The 17,709-nt window shown below is 55.8% G+C and overlaps 7 protein-coding genes across 7 annotated transcripts; 4 read left to right on the forward strand and 3 right to left on the reverse strand.

Annotated features, from left to right (window-relative positions):
• Positions 1-448: 448 nt before the first annotated feature.
• Positions 449-1,605, forward strand: E0L32_007935 (uncharacterized protein; the record flags this gene model as incomplete). Its single annotated transcript, XM_031142734.1, has 3 exons — positions 449-777; positions 898-1,207; positions 1,264-1,605. The coding sequence occupies 3 exons, from the start codon at positions 449-451 to the stop codon at positions 1,603-1,605; spliced, it is 981 nt and encodes a 326-aa protein (XP_030992785.1).
• A 4,757-nt stretch (positions 1,606-6,362) lies between these two features.
• On the reverse strand, positions 6,363-7,770 carry E0L32_007936 (uncharacterized protein; the record flags this gene model as incomplete). Its single annotated transcript, XM_031142735.1, has 7 exons — positions 6,363-6,400; positions 6,456-6,746; positions 6,810-6,906; positions 7,195-7,298; positions 7,346-7,411; positions 7,596-7,704; positions 7,759-7,770. The coding sequence occupies 7 exons, from the start codon at positions 7,768-7,770 to the stop codon at positions 6,363-6,365; spliced, it is 717 nt and encodes a 238-aa protein (XP_030992786.1).
• A 372-nt stretch (positions 7,771-8,142) lies between these two features.
• On the forward strand, positions 8,143-8,781 carry E0L32_007937 (uncharacterized protein; the record flags this gene model as incomplete). The annotated part of the gene is made up of 3 exons (XM_031142736.1): positions 8,143-8,219; positions 8,376-8,556; positions 8,677-8,781. 3 exons carry the CDS (start codon positions 8,143-8,145, stop codon positions 8,779-8,781), a joined length of 363 nt encoding a protein of 120 aa, XP_030992787.1.
• Positions 8,782-9,730: 949 nt separating this feature from the next.
• E0L32_007938 (uncharacterized protein) lies at positions 9,731-12,916 on the reverse strand (the record flags this gene model as incomplete). The annotated part of the gene is made up of 1 exon (XM_031142737.1): positions 9,731-12,916. The coding sequence occupies one exon, from the start codon at positions 12,914-12,916 to the stop codon at positions 9,731-9,733; it is 3,186 nt and encodes a 1,061-aa protein (XP_030992788.1).
• A 1,148-nt stretch (positions 12,917-14,064) lies between these two features.
• E0L32_007939 (uncharacterized protein) lies at positions 14,065-14,344 on the forward strand (the record flags this gene model as incomplete). Its single annotated transcript, XM_031142738.1, has 3 exons — positions 14,065-14,077; positions 14,137-14,238; positions 14,307-14,344. The coding sequence occupies 3 exons, from the start codon at positions 14,065-14,067 to the stop codon at positions 14,342-14,344; spliced, it is 153 nt and encodes a 50-aa protein (XP_030992789.1).
• Positions 14,345-14,883: 539 nt separating this feature from the next.
• On the reverse strand, positions 14,884-16,015 carry E0L32_007940 (uncharacterized protein; the record flags this gene model as incomplete). The annotated part of the gene is made up of 3 exons (XM_031142739.1): positions 14,884-14,994; positions 15,064-15,707; positions 15,775-16,015. The coding sequence occupies 3 exons, from the start codon at positions 16,013-16,015 to the stop codon at positions 14,884-14,886; spliced, it is 996 nt and encodes a 331-aa protein (XP_030992790.1).
• A 508-nt stretch (positions 16,016-16,523) lies between these two features.
• E0L32_007941 (uncharacterized protein) lies at positions 16,524-17,396 on the forward strand (the record flags this gene model as incomplete). The annotated part of the gene is made up of 4 exons (XM_031142740.1): positions 16,524-16,543; positions 16,650-16,877; positions 16,984-17,116; positions 17,253-17,396. The coding sequence occupies 4 exons, from the start codon at positions 16,524-16,526 to the stop codon at positions 17,394-17,396; spliced, it is 525 nt and encodes a 174-aa protein (XP_030992791.1).
• Between the last annotated feature and the right edge of the window lie 313 nt (positions 17,397-17,709).

Below are 17,709 nucleotides of genomic sequence, written 5' to 3' on the forward strand. Positions count from 1 at the left end.
GTGATCCAATTCTTGAAGAAGTTCATTCAAGAGATCGAGTTGACCTAGAAAAACAGATTCGTCTTCGTGATGCCTGGGATATAAGCTGCGTTGCGATGAGACAAGTGCCAACAATGGGTGGATAGTTTGAACCAAACTGGCCGCCACCGACAATGCCGTTAATGTGTCCATGACAGTATTCGACAATATTTGTAGTTGTGTGAATTTAAGAGTGGAACATGAATGTGCTATGAGCTTTGGAATCCAGATATCTTGGAGCGACGCCCGAAACACACAGGTGTGCAGTTTGTCGATTGATTTGGAAAAGTTTTCTGCTCATGAACCCTTATCGCCTCCTGAGTCATTTCTGCCCAACCTCCTGCAGCACAGTGTCATGCAGCCGTCTCATCAGGCTGAGCTAAACCACTCCCAGCCTGCATTGTTACCTGACCAAACCCCCGCCGTCAAAATGCGGGATAAATATCATCAATCTCCGAATATCAAAAGACATGCGTACTTGTCGGCCCTAGCATCACTCTTTGAGATTTGGGGTGCACGAGCAATGGCGCAACCTACGATGCCATTAGGTCCTCCTAGAGACGATCACTGTGATCCTGAACCCATGATGTCAGCCGCTGTCAGCATGGCTGCAAATGAGGACGTAACAATTGTACGGCGCTTTGACGAACTCAACATACTCAGCCTCCTGCTGCTCCAGGATGATATCAACAAGCTGAGCAACGAGCTGAAGCAGCTTTGTCCGATTCGCTCTCAGAACACAGAGGCACCAAATGACTGGTACATGTCGCATGTTCGGGGAGAACCCAACCGCGAGGAGCAACAAGGCGACATTGAGGGACGGGACACCCATCGGAAACACACCTGGCTTAAGATAAAAGGAGCACTCAAATAATATAGTCCGTTGATCTCCCTGTACCTTGAATACTTATTGAAATCTAAAGCACACACAGATGCAGCTTTGATCGATTTGGCGCGCCTAAGGAACTTGGAACCTCCGGACCCAAACGACCTGGAGCGGCTGCGAGGTGACCTGACAGACATTGCAACCAAATCTCAGCCCCTGAAAGAATCACTGGAGTGCTGGGAGCCGAAGAATGAGAATGACCTCGTTGTCCTTCGAGGTGGGTCCGGCAGAGGAAGCCGGCTGAACATCTGGGTCAAGCTGGGCCTTGAAATTTTGAAGTGGGAGTTTTGGGGCAAAAGCAAGGTGTGTTGAATGCCTCAAATCCTCTTCAAGATGCCTTCTGCTGATCATACGTTGAGCACGGGATAGGCTCAGACTGTCCATTCTTTAGCAGCCTCGCGTGTGATCGTGATGGGAAAGAAGGGACTAAATCTGAGCAAGGCCGAGATGAAGAAGAAGCATGCATTCGCCTCGAGATTTGTCATGGCGCTTTTGGAGGAATCGCCTTGATTGTTCCGACGGCGGTGATGTCCAAATTTGAGGGAGTCAACACGAGTCTTGTCACAACTTCGATATCTGTCGTCCTCTTTGGCTTTGTGCTGGCATTTGGAGCGAGCGACAGTACCGGCAAGGATGTTCTCACAGCCACCGCAGCTTATACTGCGGTGTTAGTTGTCTTTGTGGGCTCGACATCTGGCTAGTGGAGGCCCGCCAGATCCACTCGTTTTCTAGGAAAGACTGAGCAATTGCAAACACGAGCATGGGAAATAGCGAAATCCGGACTTTGCCAAATTATCAGATGCTTCTGGACTTGTACTCTAGCAAGTCTGTCGAGCCCCCAAAAGCGGAGTGCCGAGCTGAATATCCCAAAAAACTTGGTATCAACTGATATTATCAGATGGGGCTGAGATCTACAATGTCAGGTGGAACGGGGAACAGGAATCAGGATTCCTAGGGTATTGTGGCGAAATTTCGCGTAGCGACCTGTCAGCTTGGTGATGCGTATGTACGACGACCCTCGGAGTCACCAAAAGGGCCATGCAGATAATAAAGGATCTTGAGCAAATCATGAAAACAAGAACAAATTCCACCACTGCGGCTGAGGATTCGGCCACTCGCGGCCGTCGTTGGTCTGCGTTTGGACGTCGGGAGATACAAGATGTCCGTCGCCAATCGGATTTTTCCTTGGGGTGTCAACTCCCCCCCGCGCGTCGCGGGCACAAAGGGTTCCCCGGCGCGGCCGTGCCCGAGCCACAGTGGCGAGAATCGCTTGGATGGTCTGAAGAGGGCATGTTCCCCGATGATCATCCTCTAACAAGGGCCCATTCGCTGCCGCGGAATGGCATTCTTCACAATGTCGATGGGGATCTGGACCAGATCTGCATGGCGCCGCGATCTCCAGGAACGTCAACGTCAGAGGGCATCATAGGTGCGTTTACGGCATGTCAGGCTGCCGTCTAACCTCCGTCACGGACCTGGTTGGCACGTTTTTACATCCCGACTTGACGTCATGCGGTAAGACGCAGAACAACGCTCCTCTTTTGCAGTTGTCTTTTGATGCAATATTGACTCAACCGTGATATCAAATGAATTTGTCAGTGAAGCGAGGTGTCGTTCACATTCCTCAGATGGCGTCGCATTTTGCGCGGGTGGCCAATCTCGGCATTCAGTGCAGTTTCACATGCCATGCAGAAGGCAAAGTCGCCTCTGGCTGTGGGGATCGAAACCCGCCAGCACGCGTGCCTCGAACATCGAACAAGGATGGCCCAGGTACTTAGCCACAGTTAGGCCGAACAAGCCACGGCTCGGGATGCCGGCAAGTCTACCCTGACAGGTTCGTCCCGTCCTGTCGGACCTGGTGTGGCACAGGAGCTATCAAAATCCTTTCGCCCCCCTCTCGGGCCGTCTCGAGGGTCAATGATATGGCGATTGCCTTTCCCAAGAACATCTAGATGGCCGAAAGGTTCTATTTGGGAGCATGATGCCTTTGCCCTGCCCCGCGGATGTTGCACTCGGACAACCTCGGTGACCAACGGCGACTGCAGGTCAGGTGTCCGCCGATGTGTAATATGGCGTTTAGGAAGATCTGGTACGTTCATTGGACTAGGACACATGTTCGCGAGAACAGGCCAAGGTGTCTATCAATGGCGATCTCGCGGACTCCGGGCTGCCATTGGATTGGTGAAGACCACGAGTGCAGTCGGTATCAGGGATCTCTGCGGCACAATCACTGCCCGAAGAATGGACAGACTGCAACGCTGGCATGATGAATAACTATCGCGACTTGCCAATACGGCATTGTGATTGGTAGTTCGGCATCAAGGCCGTTGGTTACCAGCGACAGGCTTCTTCTGCAGTGCGAAGCCGTCGAGAAGCATTGGAAGCCGCCGGTCGAGGGAGTGAAAGGTCCGGTCTAAGCAGAAATGGGGCAGTTCTTTGGGTCTCCACCATGTATCGAAACCGGGGTGTCGCCGTCGGGTTGGTTCACCGCCGGGGGTAAGAAGCGAGATGTACGTAAGGAGGAGTAGGGAGGAAGCACCTAGCCTCAAAGTGGTAGATTTTGAGGCGCCCTTCTCCTGTACGTAAGAGAAGAAAGGGCTCCATCGCCGGGCAGCAATCCTGGCTCTGGTCCTGCCGCATGTACGTACAAGTACTTGTATGCACGCCGCCAGTTGGGTAGCCCCGTTGCACTAATGACATTGAGGCCAGTGGAGACAACCGGACCGTGCAATCAAGGTTCGGGATGTCATGTCGGAGATATTTCCACAGGATGGGTGCGTGCGAGAGTGAGCGAGGGAGGCACGGAGTCAAAGTGCGTGCATGCGTGAATCCCAAAAGTCGTCGAGCTTCCATCTCGTTGTATTTTGTGGGACGCAACGGTTGACACTGGTGATGGTGGGGTTCTTCTTGATGCCGGAATCGCATATCTGGATGACTCTCTGGCCCTCAATCGGAGACAAATGTCCGGGATGACAAGGTGCAGAGACTGGACAGAGGAACAGGCCGTTCCAGTGGCTTCCCAAGCTTCCTCTTTGTCCATGAAGACACGAAGCAAGCCGAAAGCCAGTTGGCCAATGGCCCGGCAAGGTCGATGTTTTTGGACCGAAGAGGAATCCCATGGTGGGGTAATTTTTTGCATTTTTGTTGACTGGGGGCACGGCGATGGTGGGTTTTTGGCGGGGAGGCAGGCGCGCCCAGGAAGCCTGCCAACAGAAAATCCCCCCCCCCCCACCCAGGCTGGACTGGATGCATCTCATCTGCTAGTCTGAGAGCCACGGCGGGAATAGTTATGTCCACTAGGTTTGTGGTCCCGGTGGACATGACAAGAAGCCTTTTGCTGGAAGACATACCCACGATGCCCAGGGCTAGTCCCCTTGCGGCTCCGTGAACACGGGCGGGAAATGCCCAAACCAGCACAGGTCGCGAGGAATGCCATGCGAAAAAAAGGCCCTAACAGGCGGCTCGGCGGCGGGCGGCGCCACAAGACGGCCCTTTGTACGGTGGGGGTGCGCCTCGTCGTAAAAGTGCGTCCATCAAAGTAGGTACCTACTCCGTAAGAGTAGACACTATCACGAGACAAAATCAATGACAGGAACAGACCCAAGTTGGACGTTATCAGCTAGCAGAGGCTGGATGGGAACAGTCGCTGCCGGCTTGCGATTCATTTCCAGATCTTCTGACCGAAACTGGCCCCTCTCATTGACGACATCTAAAACATGCATTCAACCTTTGCCCGACTCGAGACGTGGAATTGAGAAGTGGAATCATGAGCCAATCCCGCATGGCCGGAAGACAGCCCGGCAGGATGTTAGCGGGCCGAGAGACAGTAGCAGCAGTAGCCTGGCAAGCATGTCCCAGACAGACGCAGAAATGGACGTCTTTATGCAAGGCCAGGCTACCTAGGTAAGCAGGGAGAGAGACAGCTGAGACTCGAGTGTCCTCTGTTTACGCTCTGTTTTCGGTACCCGTTTCTCCCTACCTACCTACGTAGGTAGGTAGGTATCTTTCACACTGGCATATGTAGTACAAGTAGGATGGGGATGGGATGGGGATGCGGATGGGTACAACACCCCTGTTAGAGGGTGGATTACAGCTAGAGTTATCGACATACGAAAAACCTACGAAGCAGATCTAGGTGCAAACAGAGCCCAGAATGCGATTAGAGACGGACCATTGAACCCCCCCAAAAAACGAGTCGATGCGGCCTCGAATCTGTATTTCCAAAAAAGCACCACCAAATTGGGCAGGCGGGCCAATCTAGAACGGCCGGCCCCTGTGAGAGACAGCGACCCCGTTTTCCGGGGGACTATCAGCGCAGAAAAAAAAAAGCTGTAATAAGCGCCGCCTGCCGCCCCAGCCCATTGGTGCATGGTCGCAGGAGCAAATGCTCCGGGTCCCAGTCCAAAAGCCCAGGTGTGTGCTCCAGTCCACCCATCCGAAGAGGCTGGAACGAGCGAGCAAAGCACGCACCGCACCGCACCGCACACCTTTGGGGTGGGAAATGTGTGTGCTCTGTGTGTGTGTGTGTGTGCGTGCGTGCCCTGAAGACTGAGACCGCTGTACCGGAATATTAATGCCAGTGCTGAGCAATCAAAAAATGGCGGCTTCCTTTGCTGCTGGAAACTCCCTCCTCGTGGATGGATTTCACCCTCCGCACCCCTGCAAGCACAACCACAAGTCCCAAACCTGGCCGACCATAAGCCTGTCGAATCTACGTGTCACCATGCTCTGCTTTCGCCACAATCTCTTCTGGATCTTCTCGTCTTGATCCCCCGATCCCCATTGTCACCTTCGCACTTGCGGCATCTCTGACAGTCCCGTCCCCCCCTGGTGCTCCGCGGTGGCGAACTGACCAATGCCCTTTGACATATCCCTGAAGCAGCCTCACCCTCACCACACCCCTCCTCATATCCCTCTACTGCCCTCCTCTGCTGCGCCTGAGAAGCCACACTCTTTTCCTTCTCAAGCCACATTCGGATATGAACAGTCTCTCGCTCTTGGGGTCGATATACATACAGAGCACCTATGTCCATGCCGGCCACACCACCGCCAAGTCGTCGTCGTCGTCGCCCATCGCCAACATCACCCCCGCCAGGTCCCTTTGACACCAGCTGAACAGTAATATCCGCTTTTAATGTGCACTGAGTACATTGCCGACTGCCCTGTCTGCGGGAAAGAGTACCTGGTCTATGTGAAGTTTTGCCATCACTACCATCCGCCACTCCTCAAGTGCCCGGTGGGCAAGGTCATCGATGCCAGCGAGATGGACGAGGGGTTCTGCCCGAGTCCCGTCTGTCCAAACAGCCATTCCGGAGGCTGCCAGGTTATATGACACTTGTGGCACTGGCACTGGCACTGGCACCAGCACAAGCACCATAATTCCTCCCATGGAATGCTTACCAGACCACCTCAGCTCGCCCACCCCTTCCGTCGAGATTCTGTACTGCCTTAGAGCTTCTCACCGCTCGGACCGACCTCGACGATCTGGTCGATCCCCTGGTACTCCGGCAAGTCGAAATCGTACTTCTTGGCAATCGTGGGAGGAACGAACCTGCATCCAGCGTTAGAAGGGCACCTTGGAACCTAGTGGCGTTCTTGCATGGGGGTACGGGCCTTCCACCGATGAAGTGCCGGCCTTTGAAGTGCTTCACCAGTGGCTTCGGCGCAGTGAGGCTGATGAGCACCGCAGGGTTGAAGCTGCTGCCGAGACCAGACTTCGGCGGACCTTCTTCGATGTTCCACGACGATGGTGCGTCGACAGATGTTACTGGCACCTTGGTCTCCTCCAGGGCTTTGATGACGGCCGGGAAAGGCTCGCGAACTTCGCCGGAGAAACTGAAACCTGTGCAACATCAAAACGATCAGCCTCGGACAAACCAGATCATTCGAACTCGCGACTAATTACCGAAGATGGCGTCAACGACGTGGTCGGTTCCCTGCAGCGCCTTGGGGAAATCATCGACGAACGGAACATTAAGATCCTCGAGTTGCTTGGCTAGACGCTAAGGCAACAGTCAGCATTTGCATTAGATTTCAAAGACAGCGAACGGAGGAAAGAAAGATGCCGCTGGGAGGGACGAGACTTGACCACTGTACTGGCTGCGGATGGTCTCTCAGAGCAAACGAGAAACCCCGGCAGGCAACTGTATCAACAACCTAGAGGATAGATATGGGGTACACGACACTAATGATGACTCCGCTCAAACCACCAAAATGACCGAGGAAATGACGAAAAGTGCATCTCACTGAAGCGCCTGGAAACGAGAAAGGTTCAACGTAAACAAGCATACCTGGTACAGTTCATATTTGCTGCGCTTGGGATAATAGATCGATGGTTCATATCCATAATGACGAAGGTGTCTTGCCGCAACAAGGCCATCGCCGCCTACATCCGCTGTGTAAGCGGTCAAGCTGTTTTCGGGCCGGAGCGAGATCACTTACCATTGTTGCCCGGGCCGCAGGCTACGAGGACTCTGCGGCCTTTGTTAGGGGGATGAACGCGGTAGACTGACTGCTGTCAGCCGAGTTGTATTGGGGAAAGTTGAAGATGATGAAGTGCTGGGCTGGGCGAGGGATATTGCTTAGACGGGAACCGGGACCACCGTCACGCGGCCAGCCCATCGTCAGGGAATGAGACCGAGCAAGCGTCGGGAGGGCAGTCAAGCAGTGGACCGAATGCCGGCCGACTTACCAACTTGGGACACTGAAAGTCCGGCGAGCTCCATGAGCTGGTCGATGGAAAAGGCACAGGTGCTCATGAGCTCCTTGTCCAGGGCAGCCGCAGCTTTGCCCGTGAGCGTCTAAGTACCGTGTTAGCCGCTGTGCCTGAACGCTTGAGCATAGATTCAGTAGACCTTGAAAGCCATCTTCGATGAGTATAAATCTGGTAGTACGGCAGAAGTGCGCTCCGGAGAGGAGAAATAGAGGCTTCTAAACAGAATTCCAGGATGATGTTGTTGCAAGAGTCCTGCGCTGTGGCATGATGTCAATCGGACAAGTTTGGCGCCCCCCGTGAAAGCATGATGTACTTGTAAATGCCAGGCATGACTAAGCGGCCTGGGGATCTCCAAGGGTAGGGAGCTTGGGCCACGTTCTTACCACAGTTGAGTTGACTTTGCTGGACGGCGGACCCACCTAAAATTTCAAGACGACATCTCGTGTGATCGACTTGAGAGAGCGCTCTGCGTTACAAACAGAGGCATTGAAATACACCACGCGGCCGACTCGCACAGACAAAAATGGTCCTCAAGATCCGCCTCGCGCGCTTCGGCCGCACCAACGCGCCCTTTTACAACATCGTCGTTGCCCACGCGAGGTAAGCGGCGGCCCCCCCCCCTTTTCAATGATGGATGGCACGCCAGCATCGATGCGCAATTGCCGGGCGAGGAGATGGAGGACCAGGCGGAGAGCAAAATGCCAAGATGTGGTCAATGGAAGAACCAGATCGCTAACACGGAAGCCCACACCACAGGACGGCGCGCAACTCCAAGCCCCTCGAGGTCATCGGCACGTACGACCCCATCCCCAAGCCCGACCAGTTCGACGGCTCCGGCAAGCTGCACAAGGACATCACGCTCGACTCGCTGCGGGCCAAGTACTGGATCGGCGTCGGCGCGCAGCCTTCGGACACAGTGTGGCGGTTGCTGTCGATGGTGCGTTCCATTCCCCCCTCCTCCTGCCTGGACGAGATCAGGTTCCCGCCGTGGAATTTGCTGATGGGTGGGACAAGAGGAGAAGAAGAAGAGCTCTGATGCTGACGGAATTACCAACAGGTCGGCATTCTCGCCCCGAAGCAGCGCTCCGGACAGCGGCAGACCCCGCCCACTCCTGCGACGAAAGCGACTCAGGATGCCGCGGCATCATCGAGCCAGGCGTGAGCAGGGCGTGGGTGGCGATGAGGCGCGTAGGATGGGAGAGAGGAAGCCCGACTGTGTATCAAGACTGTTGTATCAAGCATCTGGGAGGCGTTCAAATGTATTTCTAAGCCGACGGCCATTTGTACCATACTGTATCTACCGGAAGTAGATCAATCACTGGCTCATTTGTCAAAATTGGACAGTATGAAAACTCGCTTACTTGACGAGTTCAAGGCTCTGTCCATATGCAAGACCACGCAAATTCAAATTCATGGCTCTGTGCTGTTGAGAGAGTGGCTGCCTGGCCCGTGTCAAGAACGACCTGCCCGCAGCTTGGCATCACGCTGTACCTACGCCAAGTCATGTATCCTCCCAAGAGCCGTAGGAGCATATCATACATTGTACGGTGATTCTTTGCCTGTAAGACAGTATCTTCAAAGAGGGTGTCATACAGCCTTGCATAGCAAACTTGAATTGTTCCTCCGGTCTTGAGGGAATACGGGGTGACTATCAGCGTAGAAAACGTCCTCCTGCAGCCGAGATCCCATTACATGTCACGGTACTCAATATTACAAATTCCCTTGACTAGGTCTATCATTTCAATGAAGAACAACTAAAGTCTAGCAGCGGTTGAAAGCTACCCCTGAAACCACAACCCGAAGGTGTGGAAACCTTCCCCTGATGATAAAAGAAGACCAACCCACTCATGTGTCTAGATAAATATGTGGATATGGTCCGTTATCGTGTTGAAAACTCCTTTTGGAGAGGCCCAAACCTCTCTTTTCTGCCCAGATGCTGTTGAAAAAAAAAACAAGATGCATTACGCTCCGTCACCCGTCCCCATCCACAAGTCGTCTAGTGCACAGACGAGATCGTCCCCGAACTACCCGTCGTATCCTCCACAGGCGGGCACGTGCAGAAGAGGTTCAAGTCACCGTAGGCTAGAAAGCACACACACACACAAGTCAGCTCAATACTGCACAAAGATCACTCCAAAAAAAAATCCCCATAGAGCAAACTTACTGTCGTCAACCCTCCCGACCGACGGCCAAAACTTCTTCTCCCGCAGCCAGGGGAGCGGGAAGGCCGCCTTCTCGCGCGAGTAGCAGCGCTCCCACTTGCCGCCCTCGTCGCCGAGCACGATGTCGTCGACCGGGTGCGGCGCGTTCTTGAGCACGTTGGCCGTCCGGGGCACCTTGCCCTCCTCGACCTCGCGGATCTCCTGGCGGATGACCACGAGGGCGTCGACGAAGCGGTCGAGCTCCTCCTTGCTCTCGGACTCGGTCGGCTCGATCATGAGCGTGTTGGCGACGGGCCAGCTCATGGTCGGCGCGTGGAAGCCGTAGTCCTGCAGGCGCTTGGCGATGTCGATGGCCTCGACGCCCGCCGTCTCGCGGAAGGGCCGCACGTCGAGGATGAACTCGTGCGCGCAGCGGCCGTGCTCGTTGGTGTAGACGATGTCGTAGTGCGGCCGCAGCCGGCTGAGCAGGTAGTTGGCGTTGAGCAGCGTGATCTGGCTGGCCTTCTTGAGGCCGTCCGAGCCCATGAGGAGGTTGTACGCCCAGCTGATGGGCAGGATGCTCGCGCTGCCGTACGGCGCGCTGCTGATGGGCGGGTTGGCCTCGCCGGGCTGCACCTCCGTGGGCGGGAGGTGCTCGGCCAGGTGCTGCTTGACGCAGATGGGGCCGGCGCCGGGCCCGCCGCCGCCGTGGGGGATGCAGAAGGTCTTGTGCAGGTTCAGGTGGCAGACGTCGGCGCCGACCTCGCCGGGCGAGCACAAGCCGATCTGGGCGTTCAGGTTGGCGCCGTCCAGGTAGACCTGGCCGCCGTACTTGTGGACGATCTCGCAGACCTTCTTGATCTCGGGCTCGAAGACGCCAAACGTGCTGGGGTAGGTGATCATCATGGCGCCGATCTGGGCCGCGTGCTGCTCGCACTTGGCCTCGAGGTCCTGGAGGTCGAGGTTGCCCGTCTTGGTGTCACACTTGATGGGCACAACCCTCATGCCAGCCATGGCTGCTGACGCGGGGTTGGTGCCGTGGGCAGAGACGGGAATGAGGCAGATGTCGCGGTTGGTCTCACCCTTGGACTCGAGGTACCTGCGGATGGTCCTCAGGCCAGCGAACTCACCCTGGGCACCAGAGTTGGGCTGCAGCGAGACGGCGTCCATTCCAGTGATATCAGCAAGCTGATCAGACAGCGAAGCCAGAAGCTTCTGGTAGCCCTCGGTCTGCTCGGCGGGAGCAAAGGGATGCAGCTTGGAGAAGCCGGGGAGGGTGATGAGGGACATCTCCACAGTGCCGTTCAGCTTCATGGTGCACGAGCCGAGAGGAATCATGGAGTGGACAAGCGACAGGTCCTTGGACTGCAGGTGGTGGATATACCGAAGGATCTCGGTCTCGGAGTGGTGCGTGTTGAAGACGGGGTGGGTGAGGTAGCTCGAGGTGCGGCGGAAGCCCTCGGGAATTTCAACAGGGCCTTCGACCTTGCTCAACAGCTCCTCGAGCTTCGCAGCCTCATTACCAACAACGCTCGAGCCGGATTTTCCACTAGCAAGAATTCGGATCAGAGCCCGCAGATGCTCAGCCGTCGTGGCCTCGTCAATGCTGATACCAATGCGATCCTGGTCAAAGACGCGCAGGTTGCACCCGTTCTCAACAGCAGCAGCCTGAAGGGCCTGAGCCTGGCCAGGTGCCTTGATGACCACTGTGTCAAAGACAACCCTGCCGTCCTGAGCCGCTGACTCCGTCCTCGTCTCGTATCCGAGCTCCTCAGCCGCCGTCTGGATAGCCCGAGCTCCGCGAATGATCTTCTCGGCGATGGCCTTCAGACCCTCAGGGCCATGGTAGATAGCATACAGAGCATTGATGTTGGCGAGCAATGCCTGGGCAGTGCAGACGTTGCTGGTAGCCTTCTCTCTCCTGATGTGCTGCTCGCGAGTCTGGAGAGCCAGCCTGAGCGCGCGGTTGCCGAGGCGGTCCTTGGACATACCGATCAGACGACCAGGCATCTTGCGCTTGTACTTGTCACCGACAGCGAAGAAAGCAGCGTGAGGGCCACCATAACCAAGCGGCACACCAAATCGCTGTGCGTTGCCGAAGGCGATATCCGCGCCCCATTCGCCAGGAGGAGTGAGAACAGTCAAGGCCATGAGGTCGGTAGCACAGCTCAGGAGAGCGCCCTTGTCATGTACAATCTTGGCCAGATCGCGGAAGTTCTCAACGCCGCCCTCGGTGTTTGGGTACTGGACCATGACTCCAACCAGGTCGTCTCCTAGCTTCTCGACATGGTCCTTGAAATCGCTGGCGGTGACGTCCATCTTCTGCACATTGATGCCAAAACCGCTAGCACGGCCGTGCAGGACTGAGATGGTCTGGGGATGGAGCAAGTGGGACACGACAAAGGTCTTGCCCTTCCTCTTGGCGCGGGAGGACGAGAGCATGTTCATGGACAGGGTCATGGCCTCGGCGGCGGCAGTTCCCTCGTCGAGAAGGCTGGCATTGGCGACGGGCAGGCCAGTCAGGTCCGAGACGATGGTCTGGAAATTGAGCAGGCATTCCAGACGACCCTGGCTGATTTCGGGCTGGTAGGGTGTGTAGCTGGTGTAGAAGGCGGGGTTCTTGAGCACGTTGCGCTCAATAACATCGGGAGTAACAGCCTCATAGTAGCCGGCGCCGATGAAATTTTTGAGGACCTTGTTGAGGCTGGCAGCATGCTCGCCCTGCTTGAGGACCTCCTTCTCGGGGAGAGCCTCAGTGATAGCCCGCTCTATGGGGTCCGTCTCGGATGTCCGGGGCTTGGGGAACAGCTTCCTGTCAGACTTGACATTGGGCGGGATGACCTGTGACACGAGCTCGTCGAGGCTCTTGACAGCAGGAGCCAGGGCGGCGAGCATCTCCTCCGTGCTCTGGTCATCAGGACCAATGTGGCGGCGAGGGAAGGTATCCAGGGCGGGATAGGGGTCCTTGAGGGAGTTCAGGTGCCTCGACGAGCTTGCCAAGGTCCTGGAGGAGGTGTAGACGGCACCTCGTGCGCATGATCTACAGACCCAAGGCTGTGCAGTGAGTGCGCGAGCACTCATAGGAACGGTGCGAGCGTGAGGCACCCGGGCCATACGGCCGAGGTGACGCGACGCAACCCGCGCCGTGGTCGACATGATGAGACGGCGTGTGTGACTTGACAGGGACAAAAAGTCCGATATCGATGTACAGAACCGACAAGATGTCTATGAGACCCGTGGACGCGAAGAGCTTCGCTGGGAGAGGGCAGCGGGCCAATTGGTGTATTCCAGGATCCTCTTCTTGGAGTACTGATTGAAGATTGGAATATGCAATGGAGGGATGAAGTCCGGTGGTGGGGGACTTTTGGAGAATGGAATGACAATCAGGGAGCTGTCTTGAAAGCAGGCATTCGCCACTAATAGGATAAGAAAGGTGTGAGGGCGGCAATACGGGACTAGGGTCTCAAGCAGGCGCGATACCAGGTCCCCTGGGAGAAAAGGCAGCGAGGAACTGAAGAAAAAGGGCACAGCAGGAGATGAAGAAGCTATTTGGACGAGAAACGGAGTGCGAAGTCCACAAACAGGCGTCAGACTCGGTCAAGAGTACAAAAATCCGGGGTCTCGCATGATGTGGTAGACCTGCCCAAAGGGGGAAGCTATTGTGTAATGCTAGCACCACCGCGCCAGTTTCTTGTCCCTGGAATCCCAGCACCAGGGCACCCGCTGTCGGAGCCGCGCTGCTTGCCCGATAACAGCCCGTCTCTTCTTACCACAATCCATTTTTTAAAAAATCCGGTATCCCTTGGCCCATTGACCGCCCTCTCACAAGCAGTCCCAGGGCTCTTTTACCACAGGCCGGGAACACTCGGTTAGGCTGCAGGTGGCAGCATGTCAAACGGAGTTCAAAGTCCTAGCCCGCCTTTCCCTTCCGGTCGCGCGCTGATAAGGCCCGGCAGACCTGCCGCCAGCCCTGGAGCTCCCCTTATCTTAGCCCCCAAGCAAACACTGAACTGCTCCACTGCTGCACGGACTTCCAGTCTCGAACTTGCATGTGCACTTGAGGCTGGAAGTTGTCTCGTGCCAGCGCGGCTAGTCTGCTTATCGGCCAGCACAGCACCAGTCCTTATCAGTTGTCCGGAGCGGGAAAAACGTGCTAAGCTCAAGCTGGACGACGACTGGACCTCTGGCCTGGGAAAAATCACGGCTGCCAAACTTGATCATCATCATAGTCCAGCGAAACGTCAAGTTCGGAGCTCTTAAAATCTATCGATCCTTTCGCCCCGACCCATCGCTCACCGTTCAAAATGTTTGGAGGATGTCAGTCCCTCCTTCTGCATGCCCTCCTATTCCGTGATCAAAGCTAATCCGACGAACAGTCGCACCCCCGCAAGCCTCTGAGGAGGAGATCCGCCAACAGGAGCAGGAGGCTACCTTTACCATTCAGCGCTTCCTCGCAACCTCTGTGCTGCTATACCTCTGTACGTCTCGTCGAGTTGCTCGCGCAAAGAGCACAGAACAGCGTTGACTAATGCATGGATTGCCACAGCCCCTTTCGTCATTGACGCCGCCTCGAAAGTTTTCTAGATGAATAACGATGCGAAAGTCTGCGCGGGAAGCTCTCAACCTATCGAAAACAGCCCCAGCCAACGAGGGCATCGGCGAGATGAGCCTGCAAGGCCAATGATTATGGCAGAGATGCGCGAGCCATGAGCCTTCAAGTGCCGTGTTGACATGCATCGAGCATCCCAGCGCGCCATGTACAATACCTATGTACAATTAGGACATAAAGGGGCGAAAAGCCTCTCCTGTATGTAAAAATACGATAAATAAACTCACACATGACCTACGCGTGGACGAAACATCCCAAAGACCCTGTCTCTATTTCACTACTCCGGCTTCCGGAGTTTCACACAGCTACTGCAGGGTGTAAAGCTCCCAACAGGCCGCAAAGAGCAGCAGTAAAACACCACGATTCTCCCATGACGCCAATAATGCAACCCTATTGAACCTGATCCTGTACCCGCCATTTTGTAATTACCCAGAGCTATGCACACAACGCCCTGCTCGCAACACGCAAACTCATAGCCGCCAATCCAGACAAGCGCAGTGTGGACAAAGCCTAATCATCTCGCGGCCGAAGCAGCCTGCTCCTTGTCATAGGCCTCAAAGTCTTTGTGCAGCAGCTCCGTCTCCTTCTTGAGGTGCTGCAGCTGCTTCTCATAGTCCTCCAAAATCTAGTGCATTGCATGATTAGTACATCGATCGTAATTGCTCATGTGACGTATGACTATACGAGCACTCACCTTCTTCGCCTTCTGCTCAATCTCCTCATCCAGGCCTTCAGCCTCTCCGAGACCGCGCTTGCTCACTTCTGATCGGAGCGCCTCAGAGTAGTTGCGCAGCACAATCAGCCGGCTCCACAGCTCCTCCATGCGGGCGCTCAGCGCCGGGTCCTGCATGCCACGCTCGATCGCCTGCAGCTTCTGCTTAAGGTCGTCCTCATCGCCGGTGAGCGAGTAGCCGCGATTCCTCAGCACCTGGATCTTTGCTGCCAGGGCCAAGCATCGCTTGCTGAGCTCCGCATGCCGCCTCCTCGCCGTGAGGGACCGCACGCTGGTCTCCAGGTCGTGTCGTGACAGAATGGCGTCGAGGCTGGCGTTGATCTCGTGGAGCTTGGCGTTGAACGTGCTGATGGCCTTCTTCTGGACCAACAACCTCTCCGCCAACGTCTGGAACCCAGATGCTTGAACGGGCATGAAGCCCGGTGCCGGCTTGTTCTGCAGCGCCTCCTCCCATTCCTTGGGATCCTCGTTAGGGCCCGGTTGGTAGTAAGGGATGCGCGCCTCGTCGACTTTGTTGTAGAAGTAGTGCTTAAAGACACAGTTGGGACTGGCAGGGTTCCATTTCTCGTAAAGCAGGCCCATCTGATCTGTGACCGATTTCTGGTCTGGAAATGAGTTAGCGTTGACATTCAGGTCCGTGTTCGGGGGAAACCAAGAGCACAGAGAACATACGAGGAGCTGCGGCCGCTGGTTGCCATAGCGAGCTTCCAAGCTGGGCGGTCTGGGGCTGCCCTAATGATTGCGACAGCTGCGGCTGCTGCTGGGGGTTCGCTTGCTGAGGGTTCAGCGACTGGCCAAAGATGGTGTTGGACTGCTGCGGTTGGGCTGGCTGCGACTGGCCAAAAGCACCAGTCGTGGTGGCGCCAAAGGCTGGTTGGCCCGCGGGCTTGTTGAGCGAGGCGAAGAGAGACATGACGATGATTCGAACGCTGCGAGACAAGTTCGTCGATGCTCTTCTGCCGATGGATGTGAAGGTCGCGGGTGTAAAGGTGTCGTCCCAGAGCTTCTCAGCAGAAGGTGAGCTTCTGAGAGACAAATAGGCAGGGAAGCCTGTTCTCCCTGGATTGCGCACAAAGAACCTTTGTTGCTCACAGAAAGCGCCAAAGAAGTGAGCACTCAGATAGAGAATTCGATTGTGTCGATGTCGGCGCCCTGCTCAGCACGATTGCTCTTTGTTGACTCTTGGAAAGGTAGCCCGCCAGAGCAACGCGGGCAAAATTTAGGAGCTCCAACCACGCGCGCCTCACCGAAATGGTGGGGTGATTTAATTGGTCGCTCACCGAGACAGACCTGAGGTAAGCGTCAGCCAATCAGAGCACTCTCAATGCGGATCTTGACATTTGAGCCGAACTTCACCACATCAAGCTCCCTCCGACAAGACATCCACGAATTGAGGCGGTCCTTCTCTACAAACCGTCACAATGGCGAGCCGAAAGCCCGTGTATGTATCTGCGCATCCCATTACCCCTGCACCGGCCAATTGATGGCGCAGCGCCCCAATGGCGAGCGCCCCCAGCCAGAAGATTTCGACTGACCCTCTTCCGCAGCTTCAACCAGCAGGTTCTCTACGATACCACCCCCCTGCCCGACTCGATCCCCAAGGTCGAGGAGATCGGCGCCAGCTCCGCTCCGCTCCTGTCCGCATCGTTCTTCATCGGCGCCCGCTGCCGCGACTACAACGATGACTACATGCAGTGCAAGACCGAGAACCCCGGCAAGGGCGAGTTCGACTGCTTGAAGGAGGGCCGGAGAGTCACCCGCTGCGCACGAAGCGTGTATGTTACGGACCCCCCTTCCTTGGGACACCGGCCAATTCTTCACGGCCGCTGCTGGCGCCGTCAAGTCTCGCAGTATGAGCTGACCCGTTGGATTGTTTTGCAGTCTCGACGACATCAACAAGTCCTGCCTCGAGGAGTTCCGCAAGCACTGGCAGTGCCTCGACGACAACAACCAGCAGCTCTGGCAATGCCGGCCTGCCGAGTGGAAGCTGAACAAGTGTGTCTTTGAGAAGATTGTACGTCCTCTACCCTAGTATGGCTGTCGAGAACGCACCTCGTTTGTGCGAGCCTCGAACGCGGAATATACAACACAAGCGGACGCCTGCAGACCCTACTCCCAGCGGCAGAATAGATGCTAACAATCATTTCCAGGGCCTCGAGAAGACCATTCCGGATACCCCCAAGGGCAAGACGCCCGTCCACCTGAGGAACAAGCAGATTTACGCCCACTACCCCATCCTGAGGGGAGACAAGCCCTTCGTACCCGAGAAGGCCGAGTCAGCGCCGTCATCGTGAGGGCAGTAACGGTTGGATGGAGTGTACGCTTAGTGGTCACAGTGTGTGTATATAGGAACACAAATCAATCCACGATCTTTGATTAGAGCGTCCTGCGACGGAGTGAAGTGCAGTCCGATTCGATTGAGAACATTACGATACAGAACGAAGTGCACAGGGCCAATGAACAATAGGCCTTCTTCCAACCCAGTCTCCTTCAGGTGACTAATGATGCGATCGAGCTACCACGTTCACTTCACGCCGTTTCGTCAATAAGATACTGGTGCCAGGATGCTGTGACCCTTGAAAAGCACGCCCAAAGAGTTACCGAGCA

This window comes from Thyridium curvatum (genome assembly GCF_004353045.1).
Source record: "Thyridium curvatum strain D216 chromosome Unknown NODE_50_length_306471_cov_79.392670, whole genome shotgun sequence".
In the NCBI taxonomy this organism is placed as follows: Eukaryota; Fungi; Ascomycota; class Sordariomycetes; order Thyridiales; family Thyridiaceae; genus Thyridium; species Thyridium curvatum.